At 40.7% G+C, this 16,699-nt stretch overlaps 1 protein-coding gene across 1 annotated transcript in view; it reads right to left on the bottom strand.

Annotated features, from left to right (window-relative positions):
* Positions 1-14,652, bottom strand: part of UMODL1 (uromodulin like 1) — a 39,471-nt gene extending 24,819 nt beyond the window's left edge. The window contains exons 1-9 of the mRNA XM_042809669.1: positions 14,535-14,652; positions 8,612-8,773; positions 8,109-8,215; positions 7,348-7,540; positions 6,054-6,194; positions 5,198-5,317; positions 3,345-3,599; positions 2,823-2,935; positions 989-1,208 (exon numbers count right to left, since the gene is read on the bottom strand). Of these exons, the coding sequence (XP_042665603.1) occupies positions 989-1,208; positions 2,823-2,935; positions 3,345-3,599; positions 5,198-5,317; positions 6,054-6,194; positions 7,348-7,540; positions 8,109-8,215; positions 8,612-8,773; positions 14,535-14,652 (1,429 nt within the window). The remainder of the gene's footprint in view (positions 1-988; positions 1,209-2,822; positions 2,936-3,344; positions 3,600-5,197; positions 5,318-6,053; positions 6,195-7,347; positions 7,541-8,108; positions 8,216-8,611; positions 8,774-14,534) is intronic.
* Positions 14,653-16,699: the final 2,047 nt, after the last annotated feature.

The raw sequence follows: 16,699 nt of genomic DNA, 5'->3' as shown, positions 1-16,699 counted from the left end.
GCTAGGAAATAGATACCTTTACTGTAGCCCTAGGGAGGATAAAGGAGATTGAAGAATTTGGCTGCACTCATGGATTAGAATGCTGCTACTGGAAGCCATCTGGCTTTCTGCAATTAAAAAACATCCCCAAAATATTGCCTTCTTCTCCACTCCTGCACACTCCACACTCAGACTTCATGTGCAGCCAGGAGAATATCAATATTTGTAAGGGATGTTGGCTCACATCTGCATCTTGCAATTCAGTTCCTGCTGGTGCTGTGATATTTGTAGGCTTCAGGTGCAATTTCTCTTCTGTTTTTTCCTGTCATCCATATGCTCTGCAACTCCAAAGGGAGTTTTCCCTGATCACAGCAAATAAGCTTTTAAGTGCTCAGTGCACCAAGAGAGAAGAATAGCCCATTCTGTTGACTTTGGCAACTCTCTAAGCTCTGGCTGGCTCTGCCAGCTGGGAAACCTGAAGCCAGAAACGAGTCCTTTGTAGATAAAAATGGTGATTACTGAAGATCAAACAAAGGCCCAATTTAACTAAATTCCATACGTGTTTCTTCAGTCCTATTCACTGAGAGGACATTTGGGAATTTCTTCAGCTAGATTTCCTAAACCCTGGCCCAAGCTCAGCTCCGCAGCCTTGAAGTACGAAACTGCCTAGGAGGCATGAGTATCTAAAGGCTACAAATACTCCAAAGTAACACTGTCCTCACTTCAGGGCAAGGAAAATACAGCAAAATTCCCCCAGATGACAGAGAGAAGAGAGGAAAATCAATGGGGAAACAATGGAATCCTCTGCTCCTTGAGCATTGTGGAGGGTAGTGTTGCCTGCAGATACCTGAGGACAGCCGATGCTCCTTCTTGTCTTCCCCTCCAACAAACCATGATTAGCTCTGCACACTTTGTCTCCCTATTTTCAGGTAGAATGCTGGTGATGCTGCATACAATGAAAATATCAAATACTGTTCTGTTATTAAAATAATAATAATTTTAAAATTACCTTCTACTGTAGAGTTCTGCTGATCCACCAAAAGTACGGAGTCGTTGTACAAGTATGAAAGCATTGGAGCAAAGGAGGAGGCATTCACTGGAAACCCAGGATCCTGCACTGCAATTCTGAGTCTCACAATGACGCTCCCAGCTCGCAGGGATTCAATCTGCACTTTCAGTTTCCCAGATTCGTATAAAGCAGAAATGTTGGGTGGAAAGGAATTCCCAATCTGAGTTGAGTTAGAGAAGCATTGGCAATTAGGAACTCAGCAGCAATAGCTGCTTTTTAAAACTGAGCTATGGTGGTACCATTTCTAAAGACTTACATTCCTAAACATTAGTAGGAAATGTGGTAAAAAGAAAAATTTTCAAAGTGTTTCAGTTATTATTTAGGTACATAGGAGTGTGTAGCTCCTTGATGCACTCTTGAAAATGATATACATCTTACCTCTTATCTTACAAACCAAACTCTTTTCTGGTTCAAATAAGCACAATTCCTTCTGCCCCAACTAATCATGCTTTACAAGATAAGCTTGCACTCATTACACCCTTCAAGTTAGCTCTGCAGGTCACACAAGCTCTCATGTCCCAAGACTCTCCTATATTCGGCTACATAGGAAATGAGGGAGAGCTCCCAGGAGCTGGAATTCGGTGATTTTGGCATCTGACAGCTACAGTCCCTCAGGCAATATTCAGGTAGACTTTGGCACTTAGTGCAGGCCAGGGGCTGTCCCCAGTAGGCAATCTGAATGTGACCACCACTAGAAGACCCAACTGCAAGATGCAGGCTGAGTGTGTGTTTGAGCTTTTCATTCCCATCTCCAGCTGAAAGCATGACTTTGAGTGTGCAAAGTAGCACTATAAATCAAACCAGCTTCGGTCTCATTCAGCCAGTTTGCTCAAAAAAAATCCTACAAACAAGCTATTTAAGTGGTCCACATTCAAATCTGGGCAAGGATACAAAAAAAAGAAGGAAAAAAAAAAAAAAAAAAAAAGAGGAGAGAGGAAAGAGGGAAGGGGATACCGTGCTCCCAGTGCAGGAAAAACAACACAGACAGACATTATTGCCTTTCCTTCCCAACTGTGCAATTCTGATTATGTGATTATGTCTGAGTCAGCCTCAGAAGAGATGCACTAAAAAAAAATGCTCCTGTGCAACAAAAACAAGCACTATGGAAAATAAAACTACATCAAGAGATTAGACTTGAAATTTCTAATGAGTAAACACCTCTTCTGGACTGTCTTTGGAAATACAGCTCCACTGTTGATGCTCTTTTTTTCCCCCCAGATTTATATTGACATATGTTTATGGCTTGGGAAGCTGAGCACTGGAAACAGAGCTGATGACTGAGGCCTCCTTGGTGGCTGACTATACCTGAGAGTTGATATTGGCTGCATGAGCACATACAGTGAATGGGGCTGGAGAAGAAAGCCTGACTCGGTCACTTTTCCTTAAAGAAAACTTTGCAAGCAGCCCAACACTTACTGAGAAGACAGCACTGAAACAAATGCCAGCGCTGTCATTTCAATAATCCATTAGAATGCCTCAAGTCAATTTAGTGAGAGTTTACTGCTAAAGATCCAAGAAAAGGAGTCCTTGTGACACACCTGGATTTTTAATTCCTTTACTCTTCTGTAAGGGAAAATTCTTGTCTCCATTGCTAATAAGACCAAGGATTTGATCTCTTTCGTCAGTTGGATTTTGTGTTAATTACAAAGAAAGATCATAGGAAACAATATTATGGTTTCTAAGGGTTATTTCAGCTGGGCACAAAATCCTTCATTACCTTAAATAAATTCTAAATTGAAGAAAAATATTTTACCTAGAGACATTTTAACATTACCTCTGTAAGCAGCAGCCTTGAAAATTCTTCATATGCTGAGCTGCTGGGATCATGGAGATCTTCGGTGATGTTGTAGTTGAGAATCCTCACAGTAGCAACAAATATCTTAGCCTCTGTGGTACGCAACATCAAAACGCATAACGACAAATCAGAGAAGATGATTCAGTCAAAATGGATGCACCCAAACCAAAATACGAAATGTAGAGAGTCCACAAGAACATGGTGTCAGTCAGCACACCTGATTCTGGCATGGACTGGGTAAAATGATTAAATCTGGAAGTGAATTTCAGGCATTTTTTAGTCCCAAATATATACCTGAATGTGCAGGTATATATTAAGAGAAATATAGCTGGATGAAAAATAACAGTATTCAAAAGAAGTTCATTCACCTCCTTATATTTTGTTTGCTTTGTTGGCAAGTGAGAGTTTGGGATTGAACCAAGAAAATAAAGCCAGTATTCTGCTATAGCCTCCCATGCACTTACATCAGGCCCATAAAGATATATTTAAGGATCTATTTACCTGTTTTAACATTTTGATGGGAGAGGATGGATTTTCCACAACGTTTGTAGCTGATCTCTATTGAATACATCACACCTGCTTCCAGTCCAGATACACTCATTTTCACTTCATCTGTTCTCATGTTTTTTACAATCTCCTTGTCCCTGAACACTTGGACTTGGAAAGTATGGTTTAGAGTAGATGTGACATGCCAGGACATTTCAAAGCTGTTGCTGGTAACGCTGAAGATTCGATGGTTTGTAATTGCAGAGGGATCTATCTCAGGAAGAGTCAACACATTCAAAAATGACATTTAATCGTTAAAACACCGCTATCCTAAATCCATTATACACAAGCACTTTTACAGTCAATAGGGGAAGCTCCTCTTTACATCACGTCAAGACAGATTTGTCCCTTTTACAGTACAAAGTTCGCTCATCCATGAGCCATCTCACTAGAGTGAATAATTGCTGGATGTTTGTTGTTTTTATTTCCCTTCACCATACATACATCTGTTGAATCAATAGTAACACTAATAATCAGGCAGACTGCTGCAGGTTCCGGCAGAAGAAACAAGTTTGTAAGAGTGAATCTGTGTACTCTACGTGAGTTTACATCTGCTTTGCTTGTTACTTATATCATCAAATTGCACCCCCTCAGGCAAAGGCTCTCTTGATTTATGCCTGGAAAAACACCACTGTCTGCAACTTTTACAAGCTGGGAGTGAAGTGGGGGCATGTATTTTACCTGTTTATGTCATGCTAGTCCAATGCTATCACCGTCATGTCAAGGGGAAAAGACTGCCCTTCAGAGGTGATTCCTCTCCTTGAAGTAGTAGGAGGTATCTAAATGGGGCAGGGTGAACTGCCCTCTAGCAGAGCCCTTCTACCTCCACTAACTAGAGGGAGAGCTGAGATGACAGTGTTAGACTGGACACATTTCCCATAAACAGACAGGGTCAGGTTGGTCAAATATCAGCCCACATGCTAAACTGGAGACCACAGTACGCTGCTTCCACAGCATCTGTTCCTTTGTGCTAATGGTTGCCTTAAGGAAAATGGGTTGTTTTCCTCAGCTATTATAATGGGACATCACTGTTGTCAGGTCCCTGAGTAAGGGGGCTGCCAAAAACCCACAAGGTGATGCCTCCCTCCTCTAGAGGGACTTCAGTCAAACTTCTTTAGCTACATCTCAGATCAGAAGCTGCAGAGATGAAGATCAAGAAAACGTGGCCTGTCTCTGTGAGCTAGGCAAAGAACTACTGACAGCTATTTCCTCCCGCAAGAAGAACAGGATGTTGTTAAAAAAAGATTGTGACCACTCTCATTTGAAAGGACCCATGTCACTGATATAAAGATAAATCTTTCAGGCTTTGTTTCTATCACAGTCCCCCATACAGCTGTAATGCATGGCGGGGAGTATTCACAAAGGCTAATTCCAACATAGTGTGGATGTGAAGAGCTTCCCTGACCCATCTCCATGGACTGTGTCCCAGAGTCTTTGGCCAGGAGGAACTTCTGCACTGGTAGCAGGACAAGTGCCTCCATCATGCTCCTCTATACAGTATAAGCTCAGGACATGCATTCAGTAGGGCCCAGCGATAAGTGGTGCCAGCCTTCCACTGCCTTTGCTGGTATGCTTCCTCACGCTGCAGGATTTGAATTACCCAGACCAAGTCCCATGATGGGTCCTGCCATTGGACAGCTTGCCAAGCATCAGTGGCTCAGTGAGCTCAGCATGATCACCTCCTCTTCCAAAACTACCACCATTTTTGTGAACGCCCTCCTGTAACTCAACCAGCTCCAGAAAAAAAGGGATCACAGAGTGCCTGAGTTAAAGAAAGGCAACGTTCATTCAAATCCAAAGTCACTTACAGCATCCAGCATCGGTAGATTGGTTAGTTGTGGACAAGAGACTTGAATTACTTATGGATGGAGAGCTACTGCTGATGTTAATGGGATCCAACTCTGAGTTTGGAGTGGATGCTGCCATGCCTAAGGGGGAAACAGCATTATCAAAGGGTTAATGTATTCCTAACAAAGCAAATCTAAAGTAATATCATTTGCACTTCCAGCAGCTGAAAAGCAGCAATAGAAGTATTATAAATAGAAATTAAAATAAACATATTTTCATATCACATAAGGATAAATCAATACATTATCTTAATTTTTGAAAGGATTGCAAATTTATTTTCTAACAAAATCGTTGAATCTGCAAATGCTTACTTATTACATTATCTTTAAGCCTGTTAGCAGGCCTATTGGTGTCTGAGCATGCCTATGTATTTTTCTGGAAAGAATTATTTCTCATGTTGCCCAACTCCAGCTGCTTCCAGCAAAGGACTCAGCAACAGAGCAGCAGCTGAAGATGGGGTTGTACCATGCCAGAGTCCAGGCTGCAGTCACATAGAATGGGAAGGAGACTTCAAGTGCAGGTAAAGTCACTAATCATAGCTGCCCATGGCGCTGGGGAGGTGTACTGACAATGAATGACACATTGTCAGGGCCTGAAGCCAGACACTTTGTCAGGTGAGAAAGGACAGCTGAGGGTGAGGCATGACAAACAGCCTGGATCTTGGAAATAAGTACACTGCATTTCATCAGACATAGCCAGCAAGATGGCTCACGCAGCACCTCCTGCCAACAAGAAATGGTCCTGTGAGATCCAGAAGCAGGTGGTTCCTGCAGAAGCATTCTCAGTATTTCCCAAGGTGAGACCTACTTTTCTTACCATCTTTTCTTGTGCTCAGCTGGAGAGGGCTGACATATGCTTCTTGGTGCTCAGGGCTGCAGCTGTAATAACCCTCCATATTTACACAGGAATTTTGCTCAGGGCAAGCATTGAATTCTGCATAGGAACATTCATCAACATCTAGGAAGAAGAATACAGCTCATACAGATACTGATAGCAGCATCAAGGCTGATCTGCTCTGACTAGGACAAATTCAGTGTAAATCTGTAGTAACTGCTGATACAAATTCTGATTTATATCTGCAATTAAATATGAATTTGAGGGACATGGTCAGTGGGCATGTTGGAGATGGGCTGATGATTGGATTAGATGATCTTCATGGTCTTTTCCAACCTTAATGATTCTATGAAAGCAGAATGCTGCCTTTTCCTGAAACCAGCCCCCATTCACTTATAAGCCCACCACTTTTTACTCAGCATGTTTGGATTAAGATGACAGTTAGCAGTTCTTTCTCATAGTTCCAGGGTGTCATTCAAACCGGAGTGAAGTCAGTGATGGAGGAAGAAAATCTGCCCGGAGATCAGACTGAATGCTGACTGAGTCAGCAAATACAGAATAAGAACTAATGACAAACAGTATTTATGGATGCGTGTCAGGGGTGAAGATGTTCAGATAATTATGCAATAATAAAACACATTTAAATACTTACATAATGCTCAAAGAAGTAGATTAATAAACAGCAGTAATTAGCAGACTACAAATACTCCTTATTTAATAGAGTATATCTGCCTCCCAAGAACAATGCAAACACTTAAGAGACTGCTTAATACAACTAATGTTTGTGCTACAAACATGACTACTTGAATACCTAGTAAGAGGGGAAAAAAAACAACAACTGAGGAAGCATGATCATGCCTTCCAAACTATTCACTCCAAAATTAACTACAAGTCTATCTTCACCCTATAATATGTGGTTTCAGTAATCTTTGCAAAATTTACAAGATTCAGTATGACTATAAACCCATGGATTCAGGTTGGGTATTAGGAAAATGTCTTCTCGGAAAGAGTGGTGATGCAGTGGCACAGGCTGCCCAGGGAGCTGGTGGAATCACTGTCCCTGGATGTGCTCAAGAGCCATGTGGATGTGGCACTGAGGGACATGAGCAGTGGGCACGGTAAGGATGGGCTGATGGTTGGACTGGGTGATCTTAGTGATTTTTTCCAACCTTAATAATTCTGTGATTCTATAACTGATAGTCATACAGATAAAATCCCAAGTGAAATGGAACTCCTTGAAAAGGCTTCCCCCAGGGCCAGGATTATAATAAATAACCTTTCACATCTGTGTCAATCACTTCATATACGCGCTTAACCATGTTCTTCAAGGAAGAAGAAACCTCTGCTAGTGGAGCTGGTTGATGCAGTCCAATCAGAACTTGAGAGGCCACTGTCCCAGCATACATTTCTGCATAGTTACTCTGGATATGGTGCACAGAGGTATTCAAGGGCTGTAATGCACCAGTAATCTGGAAAATAGGTGAACAAATCTTCATCAGTACAGATGTATGCCAATAAGGCATAACCTATGCAATGATCATCATCAGAAACTGAGTGTAAAAAGCACCAGTTCAGTAAATTCAGGAAAGCAGCAATATTTAGGTCTGTATTTGAGCAACATGAGCTCTTCTTATTATCACATTTTACAAAAGTATCTTGCCCCTGCAGATCATGAAATCCAGAACCAGTCTGTCATAAGCCCAAAGCTAAGCTGAGCTGGAACTGCAGCACACACTGCTTAGACAGGAAGAAAACTCTGTTTCAGAACATGAAAGCTTTCTCTGCTCCTTGGCAAAGACCAGAAAAATTTACTTAAGGAGCTACTAGATCAATTTTATTTAAGCTCCATGAGGATGAGGCTGACATTCACCAATTAGGAATACATTTGGCCCAAACTACATGAGGAGCAGCTGGCCAGGCGGTGTCCAGCTCGTGGGACCATGGGTTCCCTCCTAGACTGAAGTAAGTGGTAATCAGTGAGTAACAAATGTGTGGACATGATGAGCAACACATGAGATCGCTTGTATTCATACGTACCATGGAATGCAAAAGACGTGAATGATTCAGAAGGTGGGAATCCACTCTAATTAATTCATTAAAATCCATTTTCACCAGGACTGTCACGTTGTACCAGAACATCCTTTCTGAAGTGTACAAAACAAAAGAGCCAAGTCATCCGAGGTGTGATGCCATAGAAAGCTACAGAGCTGTAGGAAGGCTCTGAGAAACCAAAGCAAGCTTTAACTTGGAGATTACCAAGGGTCCGCATGCAGCCATTGGCTTCTGCTCCAGTACGCTGCAGGCAACAGTGCCAGCTGAGGAGGAGAAGCCATGCAAGGTCCAATGGACTCATAGCACACCCTGTTCAGCCCCACAGGCACAAGCACAGAAACCAAATTTCCTGGAGTTGACCCAAGGCAGATTCCCATGTTTGCTTTATAAAGAACTATGGTAACAGTTGTTCTGCCCACTCCCACCCTCAGAAGGAAAAATTAAGCACATTTCTATTAGAAGCAGCCTTGAATTTATCAGTAACATACCCTCTGGCTTTGGATTCACACAGACTGCTCCCTTGGATGAGCTGCAGCATTTTTTCAGCCCTGGACATTCAGCATCGAACGTGCAAGAATAATCAGATGTTTCCATATTCTCCATTGGACAAATACCAGGTCTTGAGGCAAATACACTGGACCTGTTGAGTGCTGAGGAACAAAAACACTTCTGAGGACAAAAATATAGAAAATTATTTCCATAAAACTGCTGTTTAAATTACAGCAAATGTCCTTTCACATTTTAGAAATGTGTCCGTCTGTTAAGAGATTTTCATGAGGAAAAAACAGCAGTCTAAATGCCATTATTTCCTTTAAAGGATGTAAAAATATTCAGAATTTTTGAACTGATAATTTTCCATTAATGATAATGTATAGACAGACAGACAGAAAGATAGATTCTAATTGTGGAGAAATTGGAGCACTACATGACAGGAAACATACTCAATGCCAGCTATGACTAATCCAAATAATACATAATGATCAAAGTGAACAGGTAGTGTCTATGCTAGAAATCTGGAGTTTTCATTTAACCATTTCCGTTCGTTTGGCTCTAACAAATTTGTGATCCTACAAACTCTTGATTAATTTATCAGGTAATTAAAGTCAGCTTGGAGAAAAATGAGAACTATTCTCACTGTAGGAGAAGGCTGCAGTTCAGGAAAACCATTTTTGAAATAGCAAAGTCCACAGTACACGAAAGGTCTATAGCAAATTACAGACCCATCATGGATGCCATTTCTGTGGGTTTTCAATTTGTCATCTGAAGGCTCTGAATAAAGGTAAATCTGAGGTTTCCAAGAAGTAGAAGGGAATACTGAATCTATGTCTTACAGCCTCAGCAAAGTAAGCTTCTTAAATAAGCAAATGATGTTGATTAGTCAAGTTTTAGACTAAATCTCTGACACTTGCTGCTATGTGCACATGCCAGGTTCCCTTCTCAGCAAATCCGTGGTAGACTAAAGCTTATTGCATACGGAGAGCTTTGACTTTGTAGTCCACTCCAGAACACATCTCATTTTTAGCACTCCAAATGCCCAGTTCAATCTCCAGTCAGGGGATAAAGCTCAAAACACACCACAAACAAAATTCAGCATGTATAATTTTCAGCCATTTCTGCAATAGGGCTTCTAGTTGTATTTGCATAAATAGTCCATTATAACCAATGATTTTAATCTGTGCTTTTTGGGGGTCCCATAATATGCTTCTCAAGGATAATTAAGAAAAACAAACATCATTTAATGACAAGAATCCACACTTCTGAGGAAAAACCCGCCAAAGCCCACAAGCTGAGAAGAGTGTAGGCACTGAGCAGAGATCCTTTGGAAGTTCAGAGGCTAAGTGAATGTGTATTTTAAAGATTTGTATGCAGCATATATGGGAAAGCACCTTTCCACACCTTTATATTGCATGTGTATACTTTGCATGCACACCATCAGGGAACACAGATTTACTGGGGCTGTGAGTAGCATTTAAGTAGAGCTAGTGTTTGACTCCCAACATCATCAGGTAGCAGTTAAGGAAATCCTATCCTGTGCAATCTGACCCAAGATTCTTCTGTGTCCAGCAAGTTTAGTAGTCCTATTCTACTTCCCAGAATGGACCAGGACCTTCTGCTGACTCTGGGACTGATTTCACATGCTTTTCCCCCAAGAGGATCCTACTGCTAGAAAGCCTCTTGATTTCAGCTGTAGTTTGAACAGGTTTGAGGTTCAAAGCAGCTTCTTCCACCCAGGTCCTCTTCTGCAATATTGAATCACGGTATAAACCATGGGTGTCCAACAGCTTGGCTTGCTTGGGCTACACTGAGTGAAAGGGAATTATCTTGGGCCACATGTAAAATATATAATATAGTTAATGTAAATAGTAACAATAGTTATTTTTAAATATATATATTCTATATATTTCTTAAAACATTTAAAAAAAGGCAATAAACACATAAAACTAACAGGTTGGACATGTATGGTGCAAGCAACCTAGTGGGTCACATGCAATTTCAGAAATCACTGCTGAGTTCTGGCTGGGTGCCACTCAAGCCATTTATCTAAAATCTAAAGGCCATCATTTTCGCATCAGTGAAAACAAGGACGGATTCACTTCACATTTCCACCTAATTGCAACTAACTCACTTTGCAAATTTGATTTACACTTTCCCTTCAATCAGCTCAGGGCTGGTCACCCAGAGCTATGCAATCCACTAAGCTAGGGAGCAAGCTGGCCAATGGCCCACCAGTCAGAAAACAGATAGTCTTTCCTCCCTCATTTTCTCCATAAACATGCAGAGAAAGAGACAGAGCATCCAAGGTTCAGCAACTGAAATCACCAGTCTGTGCCCAGGAGAGCTGCAAGTATGTCCCAGGCAGTGTGGGAGCTGAGTGACACTGCTGGCTCAGCCATAGCCTCCATCTAGTCCTCTTTCCACACAGGTGTCACACAGAGGGCTGGGCACCAAAACACTGCATTCCTCTCAGGCATCAAAGGGGGGAGACAGATATATGATGTTCCAGAAGAAGCTCACTGTCACCATCAAGGGCAGCAGGCTTCACACTCCATACTGTGCTGAAGGCAGCACCAAGTGCTCTGGGGATAAAAATAATTAAGTGAAAAAGAGGAATCACATACTGAGTGTCTCAGAGTGGGCACAAAATGATGAGATCCAAGCCTTGCTGCATCTGCAAAAGGCAGATAACATCCTTCCCTTCCTACTGCAGTGTGAAAATAAAGTGCTGTCTGGGCATCACCCTGGGATTCACCTCAGGAGGTGATAAATAATTCTCTGCTCAGAAAGAGGCTTAGCAAAGCACTGAACCACACAATGAACCAAGAGCACTGCTGGGATACTCTTTAGGGGGATTCTGCTGCCCTTGGAAATATGGTCCTCGGGGCAAGGCAGCAGGTCAGGGAACGAAGAGGGTTATTTGTCTGCATGCACAGGCAAAAGGAGAGGAAACAATGGCTGTTTTCATCTAATTCTAATTTTAGAATTCTAGCACTTCCTCGCTTTTAGAGACTTGGTTTTAGAAATAAATGAAGCAGTTTCTTTGTATGCATGCCAATGTCTAATACTATCCTAACAGACTGATGGGCAATTGAAGAGAATTACCAGACCGACTTGAGTAATGATTAAGTTATTTTTGCCCCAAAAGTAAAAAAACAAGAAAGCAAAGCCTGCCATATCCGAGGCAGGAGTAAATGTTTCCTTCTGGAAAGAAAATGCTGGGGACAGCCAGAACCAGATGACTGTGAAAGGTGGTGCAGCCTCTTCAGCTCCTGCTAGGATGGGGAGCATGCCAGTGTGGATAACATCAAGAAGAAAGTGACAGAAGTTCAGCAGAATGCTGTGCAGTAATTTCAGCAGTCATAGTTTCTCTTTTCATCATTTATTTAAGACTATGTCTAGACAGTGCATTACCATTCACTGAATATATATATGACTAATGCCCTGTAAAGCAAAGATACTGGAATAATTTGAACAGAGAAATCACCTAGAGGCCAGACAAATCCTTTTATGTTCTAAAATATTCCAAAATTAACTTTGACAGGAAAAGAGTCAAGGTGACCACAGTGCTTCACAGGCAAACCTGCCCACAGCGTTTATCCACAGTGTGGCAGATTGGAAATCTTGCAGCTAAACTTTACAGGAAATTTACAGATTTGTTAAAGTTACAGGAAATAAACTCACTGACACCTCTCAGGCCTACAGTTTCTGAGGAGATGCTTTTAAAAGGCATGAAATTATTGGGGGGAAAATATTTAAAGTGTTAACCAAGATGACTTTTTATCCAACCAGGAAGATTTCCAGAGGTTCTGAAACACTTTGAAAATCACAGTTCCTCAAGGGGTTTCTTGTGTGAATAGAGACAACCAGAACTAGCCAGTCACTCTCCAACATCTGGCTGACACTGTTATTTCCTTGCACTTGGGAATTAGAAAGCAGTTTTCTCCAATTGCTTCTCAACCTTGTCATTGGGTTAATTTATTTACTCTACACATGTGCACACACGCGTGCACGTTTGTATATAGAAAGGGCCTTACTGAAGTGATTATTCAATACTAATTAGACATACTAGAGACTTCCCCAATCCTGGAACTGCTGTTTGGAAAATACGCGTTATTTTGGGTGAGTCCTTCGCTTGTCAAGCAAGACTGCCTGGAAATACCATAACCCGCAGGTCACATTTTGCCCTGGCTGACACTCCACCACAGTCACTGAGACAAAAAAAACTGCAGGATACAATAGTGAGGGGTGATGTATGCCTTATTATGATTTTCTTCTTCTTTAGCAAACTGTTTAAAGAATAAAACACAATGACCACTTCTGTCTTCTGGGTCAGAAGGGTCCGGTCTTTCTGTTGAAAGCATTTTCCTGCTAGATACAATATTCTTCTACCAACTGTTGAGAGAATCTTGTAAAAAAAATGTTCGGAGGTTCATTTTCTAATGATCTGAAGTAATTTTAAGGTAGGATGAACATGTTCTTCTTGACACATCCCATGACAAGACATACGGCTCATAGCCTCGCATGTGTCATTATATGATTCAATGCAGGGACGAGTTCAGGGGCATTCCCATAGAACTCAATCACTTAAATTTGTGACCCAAAAGGAGATCCAAGGCTGCAATAGGACCTTTCCTTTTTGATCTTTTGTCATAGTGATGACATTATGCAAATTCCCATGAAAAGAGGAAACAAAGAAAAAGCAATATCAGGGACAACATTAAGTTTTGTAGAAGTTTTCTGGGTGCTGGAACAGTCTAGTTCTATCCTATCTAATCTGAGATGCCTGTCCAGGTTAAAATCATACAATACAACTTTTAAGAAAAAGCTGCATTTAATTAAATATATATATATATATATGAGTGTAATTTGAGTCTTCTCAAACAAATACCTACAATCCAGTGCAAAATGCTACCTGAACAAATTTTTTACAAGCATAACTTCAGCTGCATAAGAGAAGTTCTTAAAGAACTTAATATAAATCAAAGTAAATCCCTGCTTTACCAAAAAGGATTAACAAAACATTTTGCTCCATTTTAATGCTATTGGAAACGCATCATGTTACACAAACTTACTTTAGTAGACCAACAAATACTGGGATTTTGTTAGAGGAACCCGTTGGAGATTCTCTAGAAACCCATTTTACTCAAAAAATGCCTTCCAATTCTGAGTCAATTCTTGTTAAAAGTAAAGAATTGCCTGTTGAAATGTGGTAATACTCATGTGGGAAGTGGGAAAAGCTTCCATCTTCGGTCAAAGATGTTTAAGTCCACTAGAGTAGAGTCTTACTGTAACTCAGAAGTTAGATCAGAGCTACTAAAATGGTCACTGTTTTCAACAACAGTCCTAAGTAACCAAGGCAGTACCTGAGAGAATGGATCCTAATATGCTTCTGGTAGGAAAGCAGGTGGTAACATCTTGTCCAAAGCCTCAGGTTGTTTTAAATTAACACCAAAATTGGGTTAGCAGGCAGGAAACTGATAGTGCTCCAAATCAAAGGAAATGCTATCTTAATTGCAACCTAAATTACTTCTAAGAAAAAAAGTTCCTACAGTAAATGCAAGCACATTGAGAGCAGATACAGCACATTGCAAGCATATATGAGCTGCCCCACTCGGCTGGCCTGAACTAGGACAAATAATGAGCCCTGTGAATGATAACAAGAAAGTACCTTCTTCTTGCCCACCTGGAATTTTGGTGAATTTGTGAATAAGTGTGGCATTTAGGAAGAACCATGAGCATTAGTGTTTCAGCTCTACTCCTTATCATGTTGGACTAAGTTTACTGTGAATTTTTGCAGACTTACTTCTTTTAGTGAATTTATTTCCAAGAACTGACTTAAGTATTTACATGTTTCAAGTGAATTCTCTTTCGGAAAAAGCATTTATTTTAACAATTAATCTGAGTAAAACTTACCTAGAGAGCAGTAGAACCCAACTTGCTCATATCCTTCACAGCAGTATGTAAAGTTGATGGTCTCAGGGACTTCAACTGTACGATACTGTGTTTTGTAGTACATTCGGGGACACACCATCCATGGTATCCATCCACCACAGGAAGTGTTTTTCTCAAAGGATGTTTGGTAGGCAACCATTTTAAAAATGTTTCTGGTCAGGCTATAGTTGCACAGATGATAGCCTAGCAAAGAGAGGCCTCTTTCTAGGGGAAAACAAAAAAGGAAAGAGAGGGATCAGACCTAACTTTTCACATAGCAGCACGTGTTCTCTGCAATTAAATTTTAAAATGGTTAAAAATTAGTTAAATACTTAAAAATAAGTTTAAAATATCAAAAATTATGAGAAAACATTAAAAGAATCAATATAGATGAATGATTTCCAGATAGGCTGATGTTAGGAAGAACGTCACCTCAGAAAATGGACAGAAGAAAGAATTAGTAGTGACTGCTTGTCACAGCAATCGCTTCAGTCATAAAAGGATGCATATTGGCAAAGAATTCAAAGAGTTCTCAGTGCTTTCAGGAACAACACAGAAAAAGGGCAATTTAACTCAAATAAGTGTCAATTAATATCCATTAATAGAAATGAATTGTGAAACAGAATAGGCAATTCCAGAGCAGAGTCATCCAAGTACTTCAGATGTCCACTTGAGGCTCACGCTGCCCAAGTGTTCATCTAGCTCTGCTGACTATTAATGGAAGGAAGCATGAGCAACTCATTGGCAGACGAGTCACAGGAGATGTCTGGAAAAGACATCCTTCAGACACTGCCCTAGGCTAAAACTGGGTACTCATACATCAGCGGGAAGAACTTTCAGGTATCTGGCACAAAAGGTATTCCTGGAGCTTCTTTGCTGCCTCTCTGCATTTGTTGTAAATAATATTAGATCAGGTCCTTTGAGAGATGTTGCGATTCACTGACTTCAGCATAAATGAAAATTGTGCTAAGTTCATTAGCTACATAATGTCACAAAGGTCTGAGAATGGAACTCCATTTTTGAGGTTCTGAAACCAGGGTGCGTTCTGCTTAAAACTCAAGTACTTGATCGGGAGCAGTAAAAGGAAAAAAAAAAAAACAGAGCTGAATTAGCAGTGAGCAACCTACAGCCATATTACAGACACCAGGCTGTATTTTAATGAGATATTATACAAGCCTTATACTTAGGGCTGACTCACCCTGTGTCCCATTTGGGAAAGAGATCGGATAGAATTAAAAAGGCCTGTATCATCCTTCAGTCAAAGCAAAAGAAGCTTTAATAAGGATAAACATGATTTAGCTGAAGAGTATGGTAGGATTGTTTCTGAGAACTCTTAGGGGACCAGAGCCAGACAACAGACTGAAGTTAACACAGTGTGAATAAGCATAAAATTAAAATATGTATAAATTAAAATATTATCTTATTTGTACAGCTTACCTTTTTCCAGAGAAGATGAAAAATGTAAAAAGAAGAAACTAAAGAGGACTCCTCTGCTTTTATCACATCTAGCTTTCCAGCTAAACAGATGATACATGTACAATCTGAATAGCAACGGTAAAAGAAGATGATCCATTTGTCATGCAAGAACAGTTTAGAATAATGCATGGGGTAGACACCATAGGTCACAATATGTCTCTCAAGCTGGCTTACTCCACCAAGTGACTTAGCAGGTTTTCCTCCAGGAAGAGGACGGAGAGATCATGAAAGCCCATGTCCATCCATGGACTCTCTACTTGGTTAAAATTAGGATATCAATCAGGGTGAGGGGAAAAGAGAAAAAAATACTGGTTGTGGATGTATTACCATGGTTAGAGCAATGCAGGAACACAAAGCAAACAATCAAGTAAGGAGAACGCTGGAGATCAGTGTTTTCAGAGCAGAGCTGAGGCTGCAGCAAGGACATAGCACTAGAAAGCTAGAAATTCCAGAGTCAGCTGAGCTGGCTTAGGCTTCACAGCAATGTGCAACATAAATACAGGTATGAAACTGAGAACAAAATGGTATAGAATTAGACACAGTCTATAATTAGAAGCTACAGCTGTCAGTGCAGATATGAAATCATATTTCATACTTAAACACTGATCCTAGGTATGGAATGAGGCTGCTAAAGCCAAGAGAGAAGGTCTGAGACATGGCTATGGTGGTAC

This window comes from Centrocercus urophasianus, unplaced genomic scaffold (assembly GCF_019232065.1).
Source record: "Centrocercus urophasianus isolate 14NV4802_14NV808 unplaced genomic scaffold, USGS_Curo_1.0 seq_12, whole genome shotgun sequence".
NCBI classification, from domain to species: Eukaryota; Metazoa; Chordata; class Aves; order Galliformes; family Phasianidae; genus Centrocercus; species Centrocercus urophasianus.
The sequence above is the reverse complement of the archived record's forward strand: the minus strand, read 5'-3'. Positions and strand labels throughout refer to the sequence as shown.